This window comes from Opisthocomus hoazin, chromosome 1, assembly GCF_030867145.1.
Source record: "Opisthocomus hoazin isolate bOpiHoa1 chromosome 1, bOpiHoa1.hap1, whole genome shotgun sequence".
Taxonomy (NCBI): Eukaryota; Metazoa; Chordata; class Aves; order Opisthocomiformes; family Opisthocomidae; genus Opisthocomus; species Opisthocomus hoazin.
In genome coordinates this window covers 79,418,236-79,438,983 of record NC_134414.1, presented here as the reverse complement: position 1 = coordinate 79,438,983, position 20,748 = coordinate 79,418,236, and the positions used below count along the sequence as shown (strand labels likewise).

Genomic DNA, 20,748 nt, shown 5'->3' with positions numbered 1-20,748 from the left:
CTAAAATTTGACTCTGAGGAGCTCTCAAACTGTTGGATGTTATTGGATTTTCCCCTTCTGGTGTTTTCTGGAGGTCTATAAAAATAATTTTCTTACATCAGAGCCATTCCAGCAGGTAAAGGCTGGAAAACATCCGCCTATATCTTTAATGATATAGGTAGAACAGACTCCTCTTTTTTGTACAAATCCACTAGAAATATTTACTAGGTATGACACTATACCTTTTTATCCCTAGGTCTCATTAGCAATATTCTGAGCTGGGAGGTTATTTCAAAACTACTCAACTTATAAGTCAAGCAGTCATTTCAACCCTCATCATATAGGAGTACATCCTCTTCTGGATCCTCTAGCCAACATCTGTACAAATGCGCTTTCCCTCCTTCCTGGCTCTATTCTGCAGCTGTGTGTTTTTCCCCTGAGCTTCCAAGCCTTGAAAACCTAAGGGTTTCAGCAATCTTGCTCTTCTCACACAGTAAGGATATGTTTATCTTTGCATTATTCCAGGGCTATTTTGAACCACTTAATTCAATGTTCCATATCAGCGTGAAGCTTTAGCCTATCCAGTTTTCTCTACAAAGAGCAAGCAGTGGTGTTGCTGACAAAGAAAGCTCATAGGCAGTGAAAAGATTGCAAATTGTGCACATTGTTCATTCAAAGATTTTGACAGAGCTGTGGAGTAACAAATACCTTTGCAGAATCTAGAAATGGCTTAGAGATTTTCTAAATAGAAGATGGGAATGAATTAATTAGATCATTTATTCACTGAAAATAGTTTGATCTCCTTAAGTCTCTTGCTCTCCCCTCTTCTACACATTTTTTTACATATAGAAAGAATTTATGTCAGCTGGTGAAACTTAATGTAGTTACTTAATCACAAAATTTCAGGGCTATCTTTCCTAGACAAAACTCCCAAGATATCCCTACCTTGTATTTCTGTCCTGGTTTCACCTGGGATAGAGTTAATTTTTCTTTCAGTAGCTGATGTGTTTTAGGTTTAGTACAAGAAGAATGTTAATAACACTGATGTTTTTTAGTTGTTGCTGTTTTTCCAGTTTCCCGTATTCAGCTGATCAGCAGGTGTGCAGGAGCTGGGAGGGGAGCAGAGCCAGGCAGCGAGCCCAAGCTGGCCAATGGAAATATTCCATACCATGGATGTCATGCTCAGTTTATTAATGGGGGTTGGCCAGGGAGCAGGAAGCTATCTGCTCTTCTCGTTTCCAGGAGTTCAAATCCTCTCTTGTCTGGGAGTTCGAACCTTTCTGGGAGTTTAACCTTTTTTTGGAATTTCATTAAATTTGCAAAAATCCAGGGAGTCCAGGATCTATGCTCAGGGACTGGCTGCAAATCAGTCACTGAGTGGTGAGAAAATTCTATTTTAAATAGATTGTTTTGCATATTCATTATTATAATGGTTATTGTCATTATAATTAGTATAGTATTAGTATTTACTTTGTTGTCTTGTTAAACTGCCTTTATCTCAACCCACAAGTTTCCCCTTTTGCCTGCTTTTTTTTTTCCATCCTACTGAGGGCGAAGGGGAGGAGTGAGCGAGTGGCTGTCTGGTGCTTGGTTGCCTGCTGCTGGGATAAATGACAGTTTCTTGGCCTGTTCAGTCAACATACCATAAGAGTAAAAGTAAACTAACACAGGCATTAACTTGTCTTGGATACCATACAGTATTCCTTTTAATCACCTTCTATTTAAGACAATTATCTGGAGCAGTGCCATCTTATGTTCTGAAACATTGCACGAGGAAGTGACAAATTGATGCCTTCCACACCTTTCCCTAAGGTAGGGTTGTTTATACCGTGACTTTCTCCAATGACATTGAATCGGAACATGTAATATGGCACACTACCTGAGTGAAAACGGATATTATAGCAGAATGTCATAAACGGGTGCTTTCACATCTTGGGGTTGTGTAGATATTTTTCAGGAGTTAAAGTCTGATGCAGAATCTAACGTTTCTATTTTAAAAAAACCCAAGTCTTTTAGGGCTGGGAATTTGTCAACAAAAAGAGCTTATTGAATATATATTGTAAATGTTGTTTTCAGAGTTACAGGGATCAGCCATTTATTGTGCGATTAACAAGAATGCATATTAGTGCTAAAATATGCAGTTAGTGCTTCCAGGTCCTCAGATCTCTCCAGTCTGTGTTCTTAATTGATCTTGGGCACATATTTAATGCGTGTGGTAGTACTGTTACACTAAATCACCACTGAATTCTTGTAAAAATGAGTAAGCTGTTGGACCAGGATTTTTGTTTTTTTTTCAAGCAAGGTGTACTTATGTGCAGTGATGTGGTTTTGGCATATTTTGACTTACAAAAATGTGCTTAGTAGTAAGATTTTATAAAAATTTAACCTGAACTCTTATTTTTATGATTCGCTTGTCTGTGTGTATAGAATACATATAGACAGTGTTCTAATCTGCAGATGAAGATACAAATAGCTGTTCTTGCTGCCACTGATTTTTGTGATGCTTGCAGTCGCTTTGGGATCCTTGACGCACATCATCTTTCAGTAGCTGTACCCTATGTGCTTGCCTCAAGACCTGCTTTAGTCCATCCCTGAATACTGCATCAGTGTGTCATACTTTTTAAACTATGTCAAGCAAGTCCCTTTTGCTTCATTAAAATCCCTACAGAATTTGCTTGCTATTGCTCAACTAAGTAATTCTAAGGCAATTAATTTTCCGTTATCATTCATTTTACACCAGCTGTTGAGGCACATCCCTTGTAAGCGGTTCCTATGTGCTAGGAAGTGTGCCCTTGCAACATTAAAGGGTTTCAAGAAGTCTGATAAGTGGCAGGGAGGGAAAGCCCTCCCATTGAGTCACGAGGTTTGGAGCGGGCCCCCTGCTTTCTAAACTCCTCAGAGAGAGGAGCCTAGGCACGACTGAATCCACTCCTAGTCCCAGACTTGGTCAATGGTTTATGTCTAAGGGGTTAAGTGTGTAGCCATTTATCAGAGTCAATGTTTGCCTGTCAGAGCCCTCCCAAGGATTTTAACTGAGACAGTTTTACAAAGTTGAAACAATAGGTAATTTATTCAAGTGACCAGTATCATAGTTTCTGGATTGCCCTTGATAAATACACCGTCAACAAAAATTTGAGCTCAAATTAATAGTTCAGCGCTTTAGTTAATAATATTTTCCTGGTGATACATCCAACAAAGTTGGAGGCATGAGTCTTAGCAAAAAAGCATCCCTTCTTGGGAGGGAGGAGATGTTCAGGCTCGTTGACCTGTCTGTCAGGTAAGGTTTTCCCTTGGCTCCTCCTCCAGAAGAGGGTTTTCAAGTGCCAGTTTTATACTTTTGAAAAACCTTTCACAAATGTTGGTGAGGTGCGACTAAGTCAATTATTATGTGTCGATTGTTGATTGGCTCTTGGCATAGCATGTTGTGTCTCAGAAATGTGACTCAGCAGTTTGGCACGCCCTCAGGGTTGGGGGGGAATTTAGTACATGCTTACAGGGGGCCTTCTTTTTTTTAACTAAAGCAACATCTGGCTGTGTGGCCTTCATTGCATCCTAGCTGTCACACAGTTAGTAGTGTTGGGCCACAACCCTTTACTTCTGTCTGTTAAGATAAGCAAATCTCGTTCAAGTCAAACATCTCCCTTTGTTAACTCATTGGTGCTTGACACCTGAGTCTGAGCAAGTCCTTCTCTGGTATCGACAAGTCCAACAAGGCCATTGACCCACAGCCTTGCAGATGAAGAAGCAGTGGAACCACTTCTGCAGAGCTCATGTAGGGAGCAAACTGAGGGGAGGAGGAAAAAGAGGTAAAACACTAACTGCCGTGATGAGCTGGAGGGGAGGTATGTTGCTATGAGTTCACTAGCTGGTACTGGTAGATGGTCCCTTTAACACAGGCGAGCATGAAGAAAATCAACTAAATATGGTTGGCTCCATTGGCCTTCTTTTTCTATTGCTCTGATCTCATCTGTACCTGACAGTATCCTGTATTTCTAGCCTCTTGGTTTGTGCTCTGTCCAAATTGTGCAGTTTGCCAGAAGTAAAGCAAATTTTCATTAATTGAGAAGTTGATGCCTTTTGGCTTTGAAGTGGATCTACTCCAGGGCAGAATTCAAAGTATTGCAAAGCTTTTTCTGACCCCTGTTGTTTTCGAAAATAAGCCCCGATTTTCAGTAATGTTGCTTGACAGAGTTAGGAAAAATTACCTTAACAGGTTAGCTATGTTACCATTGTTTATCTGCAAATTTCAGTTTTGATTTCAGCTTCTGATGCCCGTTTCAGGCTTTGGTGTTAGTTTTCCAAACTGTACATGGATCAAACATGTGTAACATAAAAGACTGAAGTTTCATCTGTATCCTACTAAAACTATCAAGTAGAAGTTATATGGCAACATGAAGCCTAGCTGGAATAGTCCAAGGCAATGCTGAACACCAAAACTTACAAAGTACATGACAGCAGATAAGATAATCTCCATCAAGGGATCTGACTGAGGAACACGTTTCCAGAGGCTGTCAGGCTAATACTTTCTTGATTATCTTCAGGAAAACCAATCTCTTTGTCTTTGAAAAAACCCTTCTCCACAGCTGAGAATATCTTCTTTTAACCCGATATACCCTGATGAAAACATAAAAAAGGAATAGCTGTAGAACATAAAGTCAGGGAAAAAAAGCTGTGATGCTTTTTAAAAAATCACATTTTAAAGCAAATTTTACCCCCTTCTCTCCTTCCCGTGAAGAATTGACCTAGAGATTTTGTGAAGTCCAAGTGGGATTTGGCTGTTGATTTTATAGGGAAGGTCTCAGCTGCTGTGGAGGTAAGTGTAAAATGTATAAAACCTATATGTAGACATAGGCTAGGGAATAACTGCCTCCTGTTGAAATGTAGCAGTGCTGCCACTCTATCGTATGAAAATTAATTTCTCAGAGAAGTGATTAAATGCAACAGACTTCACTGGAGAAAAAATGGACAAGAAATTAATTTGAGCTGTATTTGAAGCTTTACATTAAAGTCATTGACAGTCATCTTTCAACTGATGTTTATTACTTATAAGGAAGGACTTGTGGAAGTAAAATTTTCAGTATGATATATCATTTATCAAATAACTTCAGAAGCACATTTTGGAAATATATATGCCCTGGACTTCAGCTCAGAAATGTATGCTCTGAAATAGCATATGGGTCACCATTCAATTGGTTTCTAAATAATTTCCTTCTACCCCCTGAAACACGGTACATAATACAGTGTTTGGAATTTTGGATCATTATTATAATGATACTGTAGTCTACCAAAAGATTTGATCAATTCTGTGCAAACATCCGACAGCAATTTCAGATAGATACAGAAATTTGAACCGGGTGAAGGTCTAGATTGTCTAAATCCAGTTTACATTATAGCTCTGGAAATGTATATTTTTAATTAATATCAAGCACAAAGACTTGTGGCATAAATGATCTAGCTTGCTCTCATTTCTTAGCTTAAAAATAACTCCTTCATTAAGAGTAAGGAAACTATCATACAGAACCAGCATTCAGCACACTGTGTTTATCATACTGCAGACAATCATGAGACAAACTTTCCACAAATAATTATGAAACAAAATCATTATAGAAGTTTTTTCTAATCTTTGCCCATTCTGAATTGACCCTAGAGTGTGACCCTATGATGTTGCTATTACCACAGCTACAGGTTGGTGTTATTTTTAATAACCTCTGTTGTTGCATCTTTGGGTATTTTCATTACTTCTACAAAATTATGTAAATATCCATTCCCTTTTCTGAAATCTTTTCAGCTCTCAGCCTAGTGATATCCTGTATCAGTGAGCTCTAAGACTGAGTCGTACATTGTGAAGGTTGAAATCTGGGCTGCATTGTTTTCAGTAGTTGTTTATATTGAGATAACTGTCCCTTTGTAAAAGGCATCCTTCACTATTTCATTAAGTCAGCACTGCTAGGCATTCTTCAGACAACAGTAAAGATTATGTTGGTGGTGAAGATGCCCATTCTGTGAAGAGATTATAAGGTTTATAGTTCGGTTGTGAGGTGGAGACCTTTAGCATGCAAACTGATAGACCAAAAGCAACTTGATGTCCAAATGGACACTGGTGACAAGTGGTGTCTCTCAGGGGTCCATACTGGGACAGGTGCTGTTTAAAATTCTCATCAGTGACGTAGACAGCGAGATCGAGTGCACCCTCAGAAAGTGTGCAGATGATGCCAAGCTGAGTGGTGCAGCTGACGCACCTGAAGCATGCGATGCCATCCAGAGGGACCTGGACAAGCTCGAGATGTGGGCCCATGTGAACCTCATGAGGTTCAACAAGGCCAAGTGCAAGGTCCTGCACCTGGGTCAGGGCAACACCCAGTATCAACATAGGCTGAGGGATGAAGGAATTGAGAGCAGTCTTGCTGAGAGAATGACTTGAGGGTGCTGGTGGATGAAAAGCTGGACATGACCTGGCAATGTGCGCTCACAGCCCAGAAGGCCAACCATACCCTGGGCTGCATCAAAAGCAGTGTGACCAGCAGGGCGAAGGAGGGGATTCTGCTCCTCTGCTCTGTTCTGGTGAAGACCCCACCTGGAGTCCTGCATCCAGCTCTGGAGCCCTCAGCACAGCAAAGCAGGTCCAGAGGAGGCCACAAAAATGTTCCGAGGGCTGGAGCACCTCTCCTGTGAGGAACGGCTGAGAGAGTTGGGGTTGTTCCACCTGGAGAAGAGAAGGCTGTGGGGAGACCTTATTGCGGCCTTTCAGTACCTGAACGGGGCCTATAGGAAAGATGGCGAAAATCTTTTTAGCAAGGCCTGTTGTGATAGGACAAGGAGTAATGGCTTTAAACTAAGGGAGGGTAGATTCAGACTGGATATAAGGAAGAAATTTTTTTACCATGAGAGTGGTGAAACACTGGCACAGGTTGCCCAGAGAGGTGGTGGATGCCCCATCCTTGGAAACATTCCAGGCCAGGTTGGACAGGACTCTGAGCAACCTGGTCTAGTTGAAGATGTCCCTGCTCACTGCAAGGGGGTTGCGCTAGATGACCTCTAAAGGTCCGTTCCAACCCAAAGCATTCTATGATTCTATGAAAAGCTTTGTATCTTTCTCATCTGTTCTGTTTTTTTTGTCTCAATGGCTATTGCTTTTTATTTTTAAGAAACCTTTCCAGGAAATAAGGCAAGGAAATTTTACAGTAAGTGCATCTTACAGAGTGTGCTAAAACTGACTGAATCATTGAAATGTGGGGATCCAATTGTGGAATGGAACAAATAAGAGTGAGAAGAAACTAAGAGGTCACTCTGACAGGTGACTTTGACAGAACGAGAAGGGCCTGAGAGGATGGGAGCATGTGAGGAGGTATTTATGTGCAAGAGAGTGGAAGCAGAAACGCAGATAAGAGGCAAGCTGGAGTGAGAATGAAAGATGAGACGGAAGAACAGCTGTTACAAGATGTGCAGGATGGAAAGAAATTTAGTGATGTTTTCTGTCAAAGGAATGAGTACTGTGTAGCTGAACAGTGGTCCAGGTGAGAGTTTACCAATGATAGGATATGGATTTTGAAAAAGAGAGAAGAAATGGAGACGAAAATACAGGTACCATAATAAGATCCACAAGAGATATTGACTACTTTAGTGTCTTTGACGAGGACACTGTAAGGTGAGTCTTGTACCAAGTAGGCCCTTGCTACTGAAGTAACTTTTAGCCCATTGTTTCCTTCTGCTTCTGTTCTTAGCTTGTAAAATGAAACTCTACCCAGTCATGGTGACGCAGCCAAACCGAATTTGTAATCTTACAGGCCATCCTATTTGAAAGAGAAAGTTGTTATGAATTTGGGTTCTTTCAGTGTAATTGTCTGCTTGCTAGAGAATGCACAAAGGTATGCGTTTCTCAAGCACAAGAAGAGTCCGATGAATACAGATGATTTCTGACTTAATCTAAAGACACTTTGAAAACTTCAGAGGTCCACCAAATCTCTCAGCCTTCCCGGGGTTAAATCTCCATGTTAATTTATTTCTGAGCTCCTTCAATTCTGTACCTGAGTTTTTGTTTCTGGATACACTCTGAGATTCATCCTGAAATGATACTCAGCCTCCTGCCAGGCTTCAAAAGGGTTTGGATCAGATCCGTACTGTTTTCCAAAAGAATAATTACGGAATGCTACTTAATACAGTGTCCTGGGTTTGGCCAGGACAGGGTTAATTTTCACCAGAATCCAGGAAGGGGCACAGCCAGGTGGGCTGACCCCACCTGGCCAAACAGAGTAGGGTATTCCATACCATGCGCCGTCATGCTGGGTTCCGGTGGGGAGGAGCTGGGGGGGCGGGAACTGACTCGCAGCTCGGGAGGGCACAGTGACGGTTTGGTCCGGGAGAACGGCTCTGTGGGTCATGCGGTTTGTGTCATGTTTTCTCCTTATCTGTACCGCTGTTGTTCCTGTTCCCTCTATTTGCTGTTCTGTTAAACTGCCCTTATCCCGACCCACCAGTTTTCTGCCTGTTTCTTTCCATTCTCCTTTGCACCCCGGTGGGGGGAGGGGCGGCCCCATGGCGCTTTTGTTGCTGGCTGCAGCCAAAACCAGAACATTTAACTGGCGCCCAAGCGTGGGGCGGAGATAACGGCAGGGCTGAGCAGCGGGTGTTGAAACAGCTTTCTTAAATTTTGTTAAATTTTGTTATACGCATTTTCTGTGTTTGTTAGTTAAACAGTCGCCGGTAAAAAATGTTTATGACTTTGATCAAGTGGCTCTGCTATGTAAATCCATACTTGCACTATGTGTTCATTGCCATGCTGTTCATCATCACTGGGAAAAGGACCAGACTGATGATTTTGCTCTACTGTACAATATCGACTTATGACATGATAACATCACTGTGCATGAAATTAGGCTTGTATTTGCATGTGGCACGGCGGTCATTTCCATACCTCGGATCCTATGTCTTAGAATTTGTTAATAATCAAACCCAATCTGTGGGGAAAACCGGAAGGGATACCTTCCCCCACTCTGTCACCCCCCCTCTCTCCCTCAGGCTAGTCCTAAGGGCCTTTGAGAATCTGGAGTACCCGTGGGATGCTCAGGCCAGCCCTCTCCTATTGTTCTGCCTCCTGAATGGGTTTCAGGTTTTGTTTAGGGTTAAACAAGTAGTTAAGAACATCGTGCAGAGACCTGCCCCGGGGCTGGATAGCTGTGAGTGGCTGGGTGTGTGGGACAGCATGGGCAAGTACCTAGGGCAGTGGGCACCCCCGGTGTGTTTTAAACTCACCCCTGAACAAGTACAGAATCCGGACAATCTAGTAAAATATCTGCAAAAAGTGTGCTGCCACCCTGGGAACTCGAGAGAGACACAAATCACAGCAACGTGCTGGGGTCTGGCCCATGCCTACCGAGCACTGTTCAACCTGATTCAGTGCTCTAAAGGGGAAAGGGGGGGAAGCGAAGCGGCAGGCACTGCAGCTGGCGCTGCCCCCCCAGCCGGCCCTGCAGCCCCTCCAGCCCAGCAGGCAGTCACAGCCCCCCTGATCGGCACCACCGCTGCCACTGGCGTTGTCCCGGCTTCCCTGGCGGGCACAGCAGTTGCTGCAGCTCCAGCTCCAGCTGCAGGCATCGCGGCTGAGCCCAATGACCAACCTCTGCCGGTAACAGTTGCCCCTGTAAAACTAAAGAAAGACACAAAGAGATCAGATCGCTCCGGGAGGGATGACAATGAGCCAGGGTCATCGCAGGAGACAGAGACAGAGATCATCACCTGGTCCCTGTCCCTAAGCGAGCTGTGAGACATGCTGAAAGATTTCAGCTGCCACCCTGGTGAGCACATTGTCACCTGGCTGCTGCGGTGCTGGGATAACAGGGCCAGCAGCTTGGAATTAGAGGTCAAGGAAGCCAAGCAGCTGGGATCCCTGGCCAGGGATGGGGGCATTGACAAGGCCATTGGGAAAAAGGAACAAGTCCTCAGCCTCTGGAGGAGACTTCTCTCAGGCATGAGGGAGAGGTACCCCTTCAGTGATGATTTTGTATGCTATCCTGGCAAGTGGACCAATACGGAAAGGGGTATTCAGTACTTGAGGGAATTAGCTGTGCGGGAGCTGGTTTACTACGAACCAGATGATAAGCAGTTACCCACAGACCCAGATGAAGTCCAGTGCACAGCATCTTATGTGGAGGAAGTTTGTGCGGAGCGCACCCTCCTCATATGCCAAGTCACTGGCAGTAGTAAACTGGAAAGGTAAGGAGGCACCAACAGTGGATGAGGTGGCTGTCAGACTCCGGCAATATGAGGAAAGTCTCTCTTCCTCCCTTGTCTCAGCTGTGAATAAATTGTCCTGGGAGTTCCAGCAATTCAAAGAGGATATGTCCTACTCCCCACCTGTGCGGGCCTTCTTCTCAGCTATTAGGGGCAAGCGTTTCTCTGCTCAGGAGAGAGAGTACAGAGGCTATGCACCACGGGGCACCCTGTGGTTTTACCTGCATGACCACAGAGACGACATGAGGAAGTGGGATGGAAAACCCACCTCAAGTCTAGAGGCACGAGTGTGTGAGTTGCAAGGTAAAACAATCACCAAAGGGGATTCTGTTAGAAAAAATGCCTCTCCAGTTTCCAGCAGCCAGCTCTCCAGACCAGGTAGAGAGTTTGATCTTGATTCCGATCCTCTGGAAGGGATCTCCAAGTCATTTTTACAGAAGGTGAGCAGCAAATTCTCTGACCAGGATTAGAGGGGCCCTGCCTCCAGCCAGGTGGAGGAAAGGGACAACTGTGTTTATTGGATGGTGTGGATTCGGTGGCCTGGCACGTCAGATCCACAAGAGTATAAAGCTCTAGTGGACACTGGTGCACAGTGTACTTTAATGCCATCAGAGTTCAAAGGGTCAGAGTCCATTTGCATTTTGGGATTGACAGGGGGGTCCCAAGAGCTGAGAGTATTGGAGGCTGAAGTGAGCCTCACTGGGCAGGAGTGGCAGAAGCACCCCATTGTAACTGGCCCCGAGACTCCTTGCATCGTTGGTATAGACTGTCTCAGGAGAGGGTATTTCAAGGACCCAAGGGGGTATCGGTGGGCTTTTGGCATAGCTGCTTTGGAGACGGAAGAAATTAAACAGCTGTCCATTTGCCTGGTCTCTCAGAGGATCTTTCCATTGTGGGATTACTGAGGTTTGAAGAACAACAGGTGCCAGTCGCAACCACAACGGTGCACCGGCGACAAAATCGTACCAACCGAGACTCCCTTCTCTCCATTCATCAGCTGATCTGCCAGCTGGAGAGTCAAGGAGTGATCACCAAAACTTGCTCACCCTTTAATAGTCCCATATGGCCAGTGAGAAAATCTACTGGAGAGTGGAGACTGACAATAGACTACCGTGGCCTGAATGAAGTCACACCACCGCTGAGTGCTGCCGTGCCAGACATGCTAGAACTTCAGTATCAGCTGGAGTCAAAGGCAGCCAAGTGGTACGCTACAATTGACATCGCTAATGCATTCTTCTCCATCCCTTTGGCAGCAGAGTGCAGGCCACAGTTTGCTTTCACCTGGAGGGGCATCCAGTACACCTGGAATCGTCTGCCCCAGGGGTAGAAACACAGTCCCACCATTTGCCATGGACTAATCCAGCCTGCACTGGAAAAGGGTGAAGCTCCAGAACATCTGCAGTACATCGATGACATCCTTGTATGGGGTGACACAGCGGAAGAAGTTTTTGAGAAAGGGGAGAAAATAGTTCAGATCTTCTGAAAGCCGGTTTCGCCATTAAGCGAAGTAAAGTCAAGGGACCTGCACAAGAGATCCAGTTTTTGGGAATAAAATGGCAGGACGGGCGCTGTCAAATCCCAATGGATGTCATCAACAAAATAGCAGCTATGTCTCCACCAACCAGCAAAAAGGAAGCACAGGCCTTCCTGGGTGTTGTGGGTTTTTGGAGGATGCACATCCCAAATTACAGCCAAATTGTGAGTCCTCTGTACCACGTGACCCGGAAGAAGAATGATTTTGAATGGGGCCCTGAGCAACGACAGGCATTTGAACAAATTAAACAGGAGATAGTTCATGCCGTAGCCCTTGGTCCAGTCCGGTCAGGGCAAGATGTTAAAAACGTGCTCTACACCGCAGCCGGGGAGAGTGGCCCAACCTGGAGTCTCTGGCAGAAAGCACCAGGGGAGACTCGAGGTCGACCCCTGGGGTTTTGGAGCCGGGGATACAAAGGATCCGAGGCCCGCTATACTCCCACTGAAAAAGAGATTCTGGCAGCATATGAAGGCGTTCGAGCTGCTTCAGAAGGGGTCGGCACTGAAGCACAGCTCCTCCTAGCACCATGATTGCCGATCCTGGGCTGGATGTTCAAAGAGAAGGTCCCCTCTATGCATCATGCCACCGATGCTACGTGGAGTAAGTGGGTCGCGCTGATCACCCAGCGCGGCCGAATGGGAAACCCCAGTCGCCCAGGAATTCTGGAGGTAATCATGGACTGGCCAGAAGGCAAAGATTCTGGAGCATCGCCAGAGGAGGAGGTGACACGTGCTGAAGAGGCCCCACTGTATAACCAGCTGCCACAAGATGAGAAACAGTATGCCCTGTTCACGGATGGGTCCTGTCGCATTGTGCGGAAGCAGCGGAGGTGGAAGGCTGCTGTATGGAGCCCTAAACAACAAGTCGCGGAAACTGCAGAGCGAGAAGGTGAGTCCAGCCAGTTTGCAGAGGTGAAAGCCATCCAGCTGGCTTTAGACATTGCCAGTCAAGAGAAGTGGCCAGTGCTCTATCTTTACACCGACTCTTGGATGGTGGCCAATGCCTTGTGGGGGTGACTGCAGCAATGGAAGAAGAACAACTGGCAGCGCAGAGGCAAACATATCTGGGCAGCCCCATTGTGGCAAGATATTGCTCCCGTCTGGAGCAGATGGTTGTAAAAGTCCGTCACATGGATGCCCACGTTCCTAAGAGTCGGGCCACTGAAGAACATCAAAACAACCACCAGGTAGATCAGGCTGCTAAGATTGAAGTGGCTCAGGTGGATCTGGACTGGCAACATAAGGGTGAACTCTCTATAGCTCGGGCCACCAAGGAAGAGATGCGACATACAGATGGGCTCGTGACCAAGGGGTGGACTTGACTATGGACACCATCGCACAGGTTATCCAAGAATGTGAAACATGCACTGCAATCAAGCAAGCCAAGTGGGTAAAGCCTCAGTGGTATGGAGGACGATGGCTAAAATATAAATATGGGGAGGCTTGGCGGATTGACTACATCACACTGCCACAAACCCGCCAAGGCAAGCGCTATGTGCTCACAATGGTGGAGGCCACCACCAGATGGCTGGAAACCTACCCTGTGCCCCATGCCACCACCTGGAATACCATCGTGGGCCTGGAAAAACAAGTCCTGTGGCGACATGGCACTCCCGAAAGAATTGAGTCGGACAACGGGACTCATTTTCGTAACAGCCTCATAGACACCTGGGCCAAAGAACACGGTATTGAGTGGGTGTATCACATCCCCTACCATGCACCGGCCTCGGGAAAGATCGAACGGTAGAATGGGCTGCTAAAAACCACTTTGAGAGCAATGGGGGGTGGGACTTTCAAAAATTGGGATACTCATTTAACAAAGGCCACCTGGTTGGTTAACACCAGGGGATCCACCAACCGGGCTGGTCCTGCCCAGTCAAAACCTCAGCGCCCTGTAGAAGGGGATAAAGTCCCTGAAGTGCACATGTGGAACATGTTAGGGAAGACAGTTTGGGTTAGTCCTGCCTCGGGCAAAGGCAAGCCCGTCTGGGGGATTGCTTTTGCTCAAGGACCTGGGTGTACCTGGTGGGTAATGCGGAAGGATGGGGAAGTCCGATATGTACCTCATGGGGATTTGATTTTGGGTGAGAATAGTCCATAAATATGTAAATTGTATAAAGTTAAATGTTAAATAATCCTGTCACTCTCTGTTATCACTGTTATAATTGTTATGTGTTGTACCAGTAGTATCATAGTAAGAATCGTCCAGATTAAAGAAGGATGGACTTTTTCATGAAAACCTAGCAAAGCATAGCGATGATGGGACTGGACCTGGTTTTCAACAACAGACACCCAGCAACTTCATTGAGATCGACGTCTCCAACCTGCAGACTGTGGGCACGGGCCGCACCAGATACATCAGCCGTGAGCTCCGGATGCAGCAAGTGACCGCCCATCACCACACATCACCTCTCCTGCCATGGAAGACCATTACGACAGAAGGAGCGCGAAGTCATGGATTAAATGAACTCAACGGACACTTCAGAGTGATGATCCATAAACTAAGGGAATGATATCTGGAGACAGGAGAAGTGGTGATGATCAATGGGACAATGGGGGACCTGGGCATGACATAGATGGTATGGAATAAGGGGTGGATAATGTCCTGGGTTTGGCCAGGACACGGTTAATTTTCACCAGAATCCAGGAAGGGGCACAGCCAGGCGGGCTGACCCCACCTGGCCAAACAGAGCAGGGTATTCCATACCATGCGCCGTCATGCTGGGTTCCGGTGGGGAGGAGCTGGGGGGCGGGAACTGACTCGCAGCTCGGGAGGGCACATCGGTGGTTCGGTCCGGGAGAACGGCTCTGTGGGTCATGTGGTTTGTCGTGTTTTCTCCTTATCTGTACCGCTGTTGTTCCTGTTCCCTCTATTTGCTGTTCTGTTAAACTGCCCTTATCCCGACCCACCAGTTTTCTGCCTGTTTCTTTCCATTCTCCTTTGCACCCCAGCATGGGGAGGGGTGGCCGCGTGGGGCTTTTGTTGCCGGCTGCAGCCAAAACCAGAACATACAGTGCTCTCCAAATGTGTATTAGATGGAACTGTGTTTGAAAGAGTATCACAGCTTGTAACCTCTATCTCTTAATTTCTCCATATTTAAGCTTCTAAAAATGCCTTTACAAATATATTATTTGTTTGGGGTTTGCTTTATGTGAAAAGAAAATTGGAGGGTAATCCACTCTTTCCTAAATCTCCCCAAGTCTTAACTTCTGAATATTTACGTGTCTCAGAGTTTACATAAGTGTGTTTTCTAGGCTTTATGCTACCATATAACTTCTACTTGATAGTTTGCTGGAATGAAGGGTTGTACATTTGACAAGTTTTTTCTTAACAGAGCTTTGTACCTCAGTAGTCTTTGTTCATTCTTCAGGTATATCCTTCTTGAAAACTCACTAGGATGAAGGAACTGATAGATGACTCCATCTGTACAGCATTTTTCCTATCTTTTGGCAGAAATTAAAGAAAATTTCACCCACAGGAGAGAGCAAACTCTTGAAAACTGAAAGTGCAGTCAACCCAGTGTATGCAATTAAGCATACAAGGGGGACAGTAAAAATTCTTGTTTGGAAATATGCAAAAAACCTAAACCAAATCAACTATCATATAACCCACAATATTTTTCTGAGAACTGAAAAGAACTATCTAACATGGGTGGTGATTAGATGAGGAGAAAAGTCTCGAGCCTGAGGACGGCTGAGGATTCCCCAATAGCTTACCCTTGAACTTACTTTGCCCTGGTAAGCAGCTGATCTCCTTCCCTAACTGACTTCTCTGCTTTGTGTCTTCTATTGGAGAGAACTGTAAGATCTAATTGCTGCACTCTGTCATCAGCCACAAGAACTATTGAACGTTATCGAATGCTCCCCACCTTTGCAGAGCCAGAAGAGCCGTATGTTCAGATCAATCTTCGGAAATTGGAAATCAAAATGTAACAGTGACTTATCACGCACACTTCTGTGGGAGCTGTAGTCTGTGCTACGTACTTTTAGGTCATTAGGACATAAAAACCTGGGTCTGGTCTCCTGCTTTATCACTATGAATAGTTTATTCTCCAGTGCATTTTGAAGAAAAACATAGGAAAATGAGATGGCTTTTTCTTTTGACTCCTACATAAGTCATTTATATATTTATTTTTTCTTGTAATTTGATAAATTGCTTAGTTGTTTACCATTATTGTTAAAAATTTATGTTCAAGGAGAAAAAAAAAAAGCCAAATCTTTCCATTTTTCTTTTCCTTTACAAGCAGGCAGGAGGGCCTTGGGATGTCCACATCCTATTGTTTGTTATCAGCAAAATATTTCTTACGAAATTAGCAGCAAATGAAATATTTCTATACTGCTTTATTTCTTTCTCAGAAATAATTCTGACTTGTGTCTGGATAATATTTAACCACACTAATAATAAATTCTGCTAATTAGATTTGGTTTTTTTGTAGTGTGATTTTCATTAATTACACTTTCACTTTAACTGAGTTATTTTGCACAATTTGTGATCTTCCAGACACGGTGAATTAAATAACTGCAAATGAGCACTTGGAAGTAAAAGCACATTTGCAGGGCATGCATGTTTTTATACTTTCTTCTTGAGAAATTTAAGTGCAATTTATTCATTAGATACATAGATGTGGACAAATGTCCGTAAACTGTAGTAATTGTTGCAGTATTAAATGAATGTCTGTGTTGCTGTCAAAGGTTTGGATGCCATTTTCAGACCCATTGCTTGTATGCTAGAGAAACATTAGAGATGGAGGAGAAGCACTGTTCAAGGCTGGGTTAGTCTATACACTGGTGACAGCAGCTTTTGAGGAGCTGAGGAGACTGTGGCAAATGCGTCCAGCAGATTTTAGCTGAAGTATATGGCTTTCATGAAGCCAAAACCCTTTGTAGAGAAAATGCTGATGTAAAAAAACACTTTATGAGGGACGAAAATTCTGTGTGTGAGACAGAAAGCAGGTGCACAAGATTGACAGATCTAGCTGTGCCCCAGACCACAAACTCGACCTGGAAACTCAAAGTCTAGTATGTACGTGTAGGATTCATATGCCCAGGGCTGAGATATTTGCTTGGGAATTGCTTTGTAGACATTGGAGATGAACAAGTACCTAGAAAGAATGAGGTGGATCACCTCCTGGGCAGTGTCTTCTTCCCATGGGCTGTGAAGGGAAGGCAACAGGACTAGGCTTTTTGATCCCTAAGTTAGGGCAGATGTATTGCTTTCCTTCTTGGGTCACCCATTGGCAGATACAAAAAGCTGGTGATCAAGGCCCTTCTCTGCCTTGAGATCAGAACTGAGGCTTCCTAGTAGGGTTTCCACAGGCATGGCTTTTTTATTTTTTTTAAATAAAATTCTATAATGAGATGAAGTAATCAGCCATTCTCTGCTCATGTCTTTCAGAAGACGGTGGGGTGGAATAAGTTAAAAAAAACCAACCCAAACAAACAAAAGAATTGACTACAGCAATTTTTATCCTTTTCCATCCTGCTTGTTAATAGTAAGGAGATATTTAGAGGAGACTCTGCTCAATTCTTACTCTTTGTTGCAGATTGTTCACAGGACTCTTGCAGCGATGCTGGGCTCTTTGGCAGCTTTAGCCACCTTAGCTACTGTTGGGGAGGTAAGTCATCAAGCTGTAAGTGCTCGCTTTGTTTCTGGGCATGATGTCATGAATTTCTGTGTTTGCCTTCTTATGACAGGGCACATGAAAAAGCAGTATTTTATGAGAGAGCTATAGTAGGGCAGATACTGGGATGCGGAAGCATCTTTGGGAGAACAAGTCAGCCTGGGTGATAGAAAAGAAGAGTAGAAAAAAAGTCTGTTGGTGTTATTTTATTCTGATTTGCAGGAAGCTGAGTACAACAGTTTTCAGCTTAATTCAGAGTTACTTTAAAACTGTTATTTTCAGTAATATTAAGTTACCAAGCAAACCTAAATGGAAATAGATTGCCCTATACTACCCTAAATAACGACACCTCATGCTTACACCTTCCAGTCCCTTTGTTTCCCCCCTGCTTACTCTTAGTTGTTGTTTAGTGAAACCTCTGATTAATTTTCTCTGTTTTTCTCATAACTGGTCACTACATCATTGCTATGTTCCCTTCAACTCCCTCCAGTTTGTTCACCGGTGAAGCGATATGCTTTTGTTCTCTCACCAAAAGGAAAACTGGGGTGTACCATATAATTCAGTTATCTTTTACTTCTGTAATAATACATAAGGAACAAATAGATAAACAAATAGCCTAATGTGGGCTTTTGATAATGACCCACTTAGGAAGCCAGCAGTACTTTGAATTAGTGGTAATAATAGTAGTAGTAATAATAATAGTAATAATGGTAGTAATAAAGAGTCCTTTTTGTGTACCTTGTAGGAGCACTTATTAATTTCTATCATGGCTTATTTAAATGGTTCATCAGTTAAGTGGAGTTTACACTTCATAGCTAATCACAAGTTAGGTGTTTTGTGGCATTCACTGGTAATTGTATTTTTTGATTGCAGAGGCCAAGTATGATCAAAGTGGTGGAGTGGATTGATTATGAGACACTGGCGCTGCTGTTTGGAATGGTAGCTAAAATGTATCTTTTGCTCTAAATGTGCTGAAATAATCACATTCAATATAGAGATGTTTCCCTTTTTAAACATTTTGTTAATTGTACCTAAGTGAGACATATTATGATGAAAATTTGGGCCTTAGGGAATTTATCAAAAAGGAGGATGATTAGACCTCTGAATAGGAGCCTTTTGAAAATGTTCATCCTTTTCAATTTTTTAAAAATCTGTAAAATCATATTGATAACATATTAAAAACTTCCTTGAGGTCCATAAATGGAAAGACCTGCTAAAATGCTAAGTGTTATCACCCTCATTTATCTTGTTAATTTTATTTACTCAAAACCTTCCTCAAATACACTCTGCTGGAAAAGTAATTTTCTTTGTCTTAGTCAGTGCTATGTTCGGAGCCAGAAAAAACTGAACCAGAAATGGAGAAGAAATCATCTGAATAAGTTATAATAATACATTATTTTAATCACTTTGCCCAGAGCTATTTAGGGTAAAAAGAATTGTCCTTGTGTTATTAAACTCTAACACAAAATATACAATAAACAAAGACAAAATTACAATTATCTGATGCTATTCTGAGCTTTTCTTGTTTCCTGACACTGGTCCCTGCTCCCCCCGCCTTCCCCACAGAAAAAGAAAGCAAAAAAAAGTCTGTTGGGAGCGAAGATGGAAGGACAGAAAACCTCCTGGAAATGTGGGAAAATGCAAGTAATTCTTGGAGCTGCTATCTTCTGCACTCTGTAGAGCATTACTGCAGAAAGCAATCACACTTATTGGCTTTTCTTGGTTAATGACCTAAGGTAGATACATTAAGTTACATACTTAACATATGATGCCCACTTGGTCACTACAAATAAAATTCAGTCAGACTAGTATGACATTTAAAGACTGCTTATGTTGAGAACTAAATTTCACCATATGATGCATTAACAAGAGATAACTGGCAGCTGTAGTAGATATCCTAATATCGAGGTGATCAGATGCTCAGAACTGTGTTAGGTAAGAAGGACTTTTGTCAGCATCACAAACTACATTGCTTTGTTTTTATGTAATAGTTAAGTTGCAAGCTATTCTCTTTTTCTTCATCTTTTGGTAGATGGTTTTGGTGGCCATATTTTCAGAGACTGGATTCTTTGACTACTGTGCAGTAAAGGTAGGCTTGTTTTGATAATTATTACTAAATGAATCAAGTTAGTATTTAATCAGATCTGTTACAACAAGCACTATCTTTGAAGAACCTTTCTTAGGGCAGTGTATACTAATCACATTAGAAATGACAGAGGTCCACTTGTAATTCTGAAAAATCTCTTAGGGATGAAATGAAGCCTTTAAGGCAATTCTGTTTCTACAGGAGAAAAGTAAAGGCCCCCAGTAGGGTACACAAGCATATGGATAATATAAAGCTGAGTTATTTCACTGACTTCCCCAGGACTGCAGTTCCGCTGTAACTGAAATCTGTATTTATGTCTGGCAGTGGGAGAGAGGAAATATGGGAACTATCATTAGCTTTGTGATCACACATGAAAAACGGCCACTGACCTTTGCACAGCAGCGGAACCAAAGATTATGTGAAAAGGGTAATTTTTATGGATTGGTTGTAAAGGAAGTATTACCCACCATGAGGGACTTCTCCGCCTGCTGCAAAGCTAATTTTCTTGAGAAGGGTCGAAAGAAAGAAAATGAAAGTGACAAGGAGGACTGTTTTGAGCACAGAAACCCTAAACAAAACATGGGTGGTCACAACCCCAGCCTAGGTAGATGCCCAGACTGTGGAGCCGCAGCAGTGCTGCTCTGAGGATGGGGAAGGTGTCCTGATGTGTGAAGCGGAAGGGAGATCTGAACCACATTAGTCCACCCAGACATGCAGGCAGAAGATGGGGGCTCAGCCCTGCTCCTGTCACAGACCCCCTTTATGCCTGGCAGCGAAGCATGGAGTCTCTTCCAACTTGTTTTTTCCTCTGCATGATTGAAACATTTGCCCACTTTCACAAAATGTTTTCTTGCTAAATTATTTAATGTTGGAGAGGGTGCTTTTTGAGGTGCATGGAGTAGTAAATGTTCTGAGCGCACTGTTGCCTCATCTTGGGTGAAGCAGTTTTATTTATCACGTTTTGAAAACTAAGCTGGAGTGATCTAGTCCCTTAATTTTGTTTCTGTTGGTTTGGTTTTATTAGGCTTATCAATTGTCTAGAGGCAAGGTGTGGGCCATGATTACGCTTCTGTGCCTCATTGCTGCAATTCTTTCTGCATTTTTGGACAACGTTACCACTATGTTACTCTTTACTCCAGTAACCATAAGGTACTTTATTGTTATAGTTTTGGACTTGTTCTTTTATAGCCAGCAATCAGTAGTTGACATGTGTGCAAAATGCTTGTTTGGACTTTTTTTGATCATCTAAATGGAAATCAAAACTTCAAATACTCCTATTGTAGTAGGATAAAGAGCTAATGT

At 43.5% G+C, this 20,748-nt stretch overlaps 1 protein-coding gene across 1 annotated transcript in view; it reads left to right on the top strand.

The window, feature by feature from the left end:
- The window catches only part of OCA2 (OCA2 melanosomal transmembrane protein), a 189,381-nt gene that overhangs the window by 51,029 nt on the left and 117,604 nt on the right, over window positions 1-20,748 (top strand). The window contains exons 9-12 of the mRNA XM_009931146.2: window positions 17,283-17,354; window positions 18,234-18,299; window positions 19,393-19,449; window positions 20,471-20,595. Of these exons, the coding sequence (XP_009929448.2) occupies window positions 17,283-17,354; window positions 18,234-18,299; window positions 19,393-19,449; window positions 20,471-20,595 (320 nt within the window). The remainder of the gene's footprint in view (window positions 1-17,282; window positions 17,355-18,233; window positions 18,300-19,392; window positions 19,450-20,470; window positions 20,596-20,748) is intronic.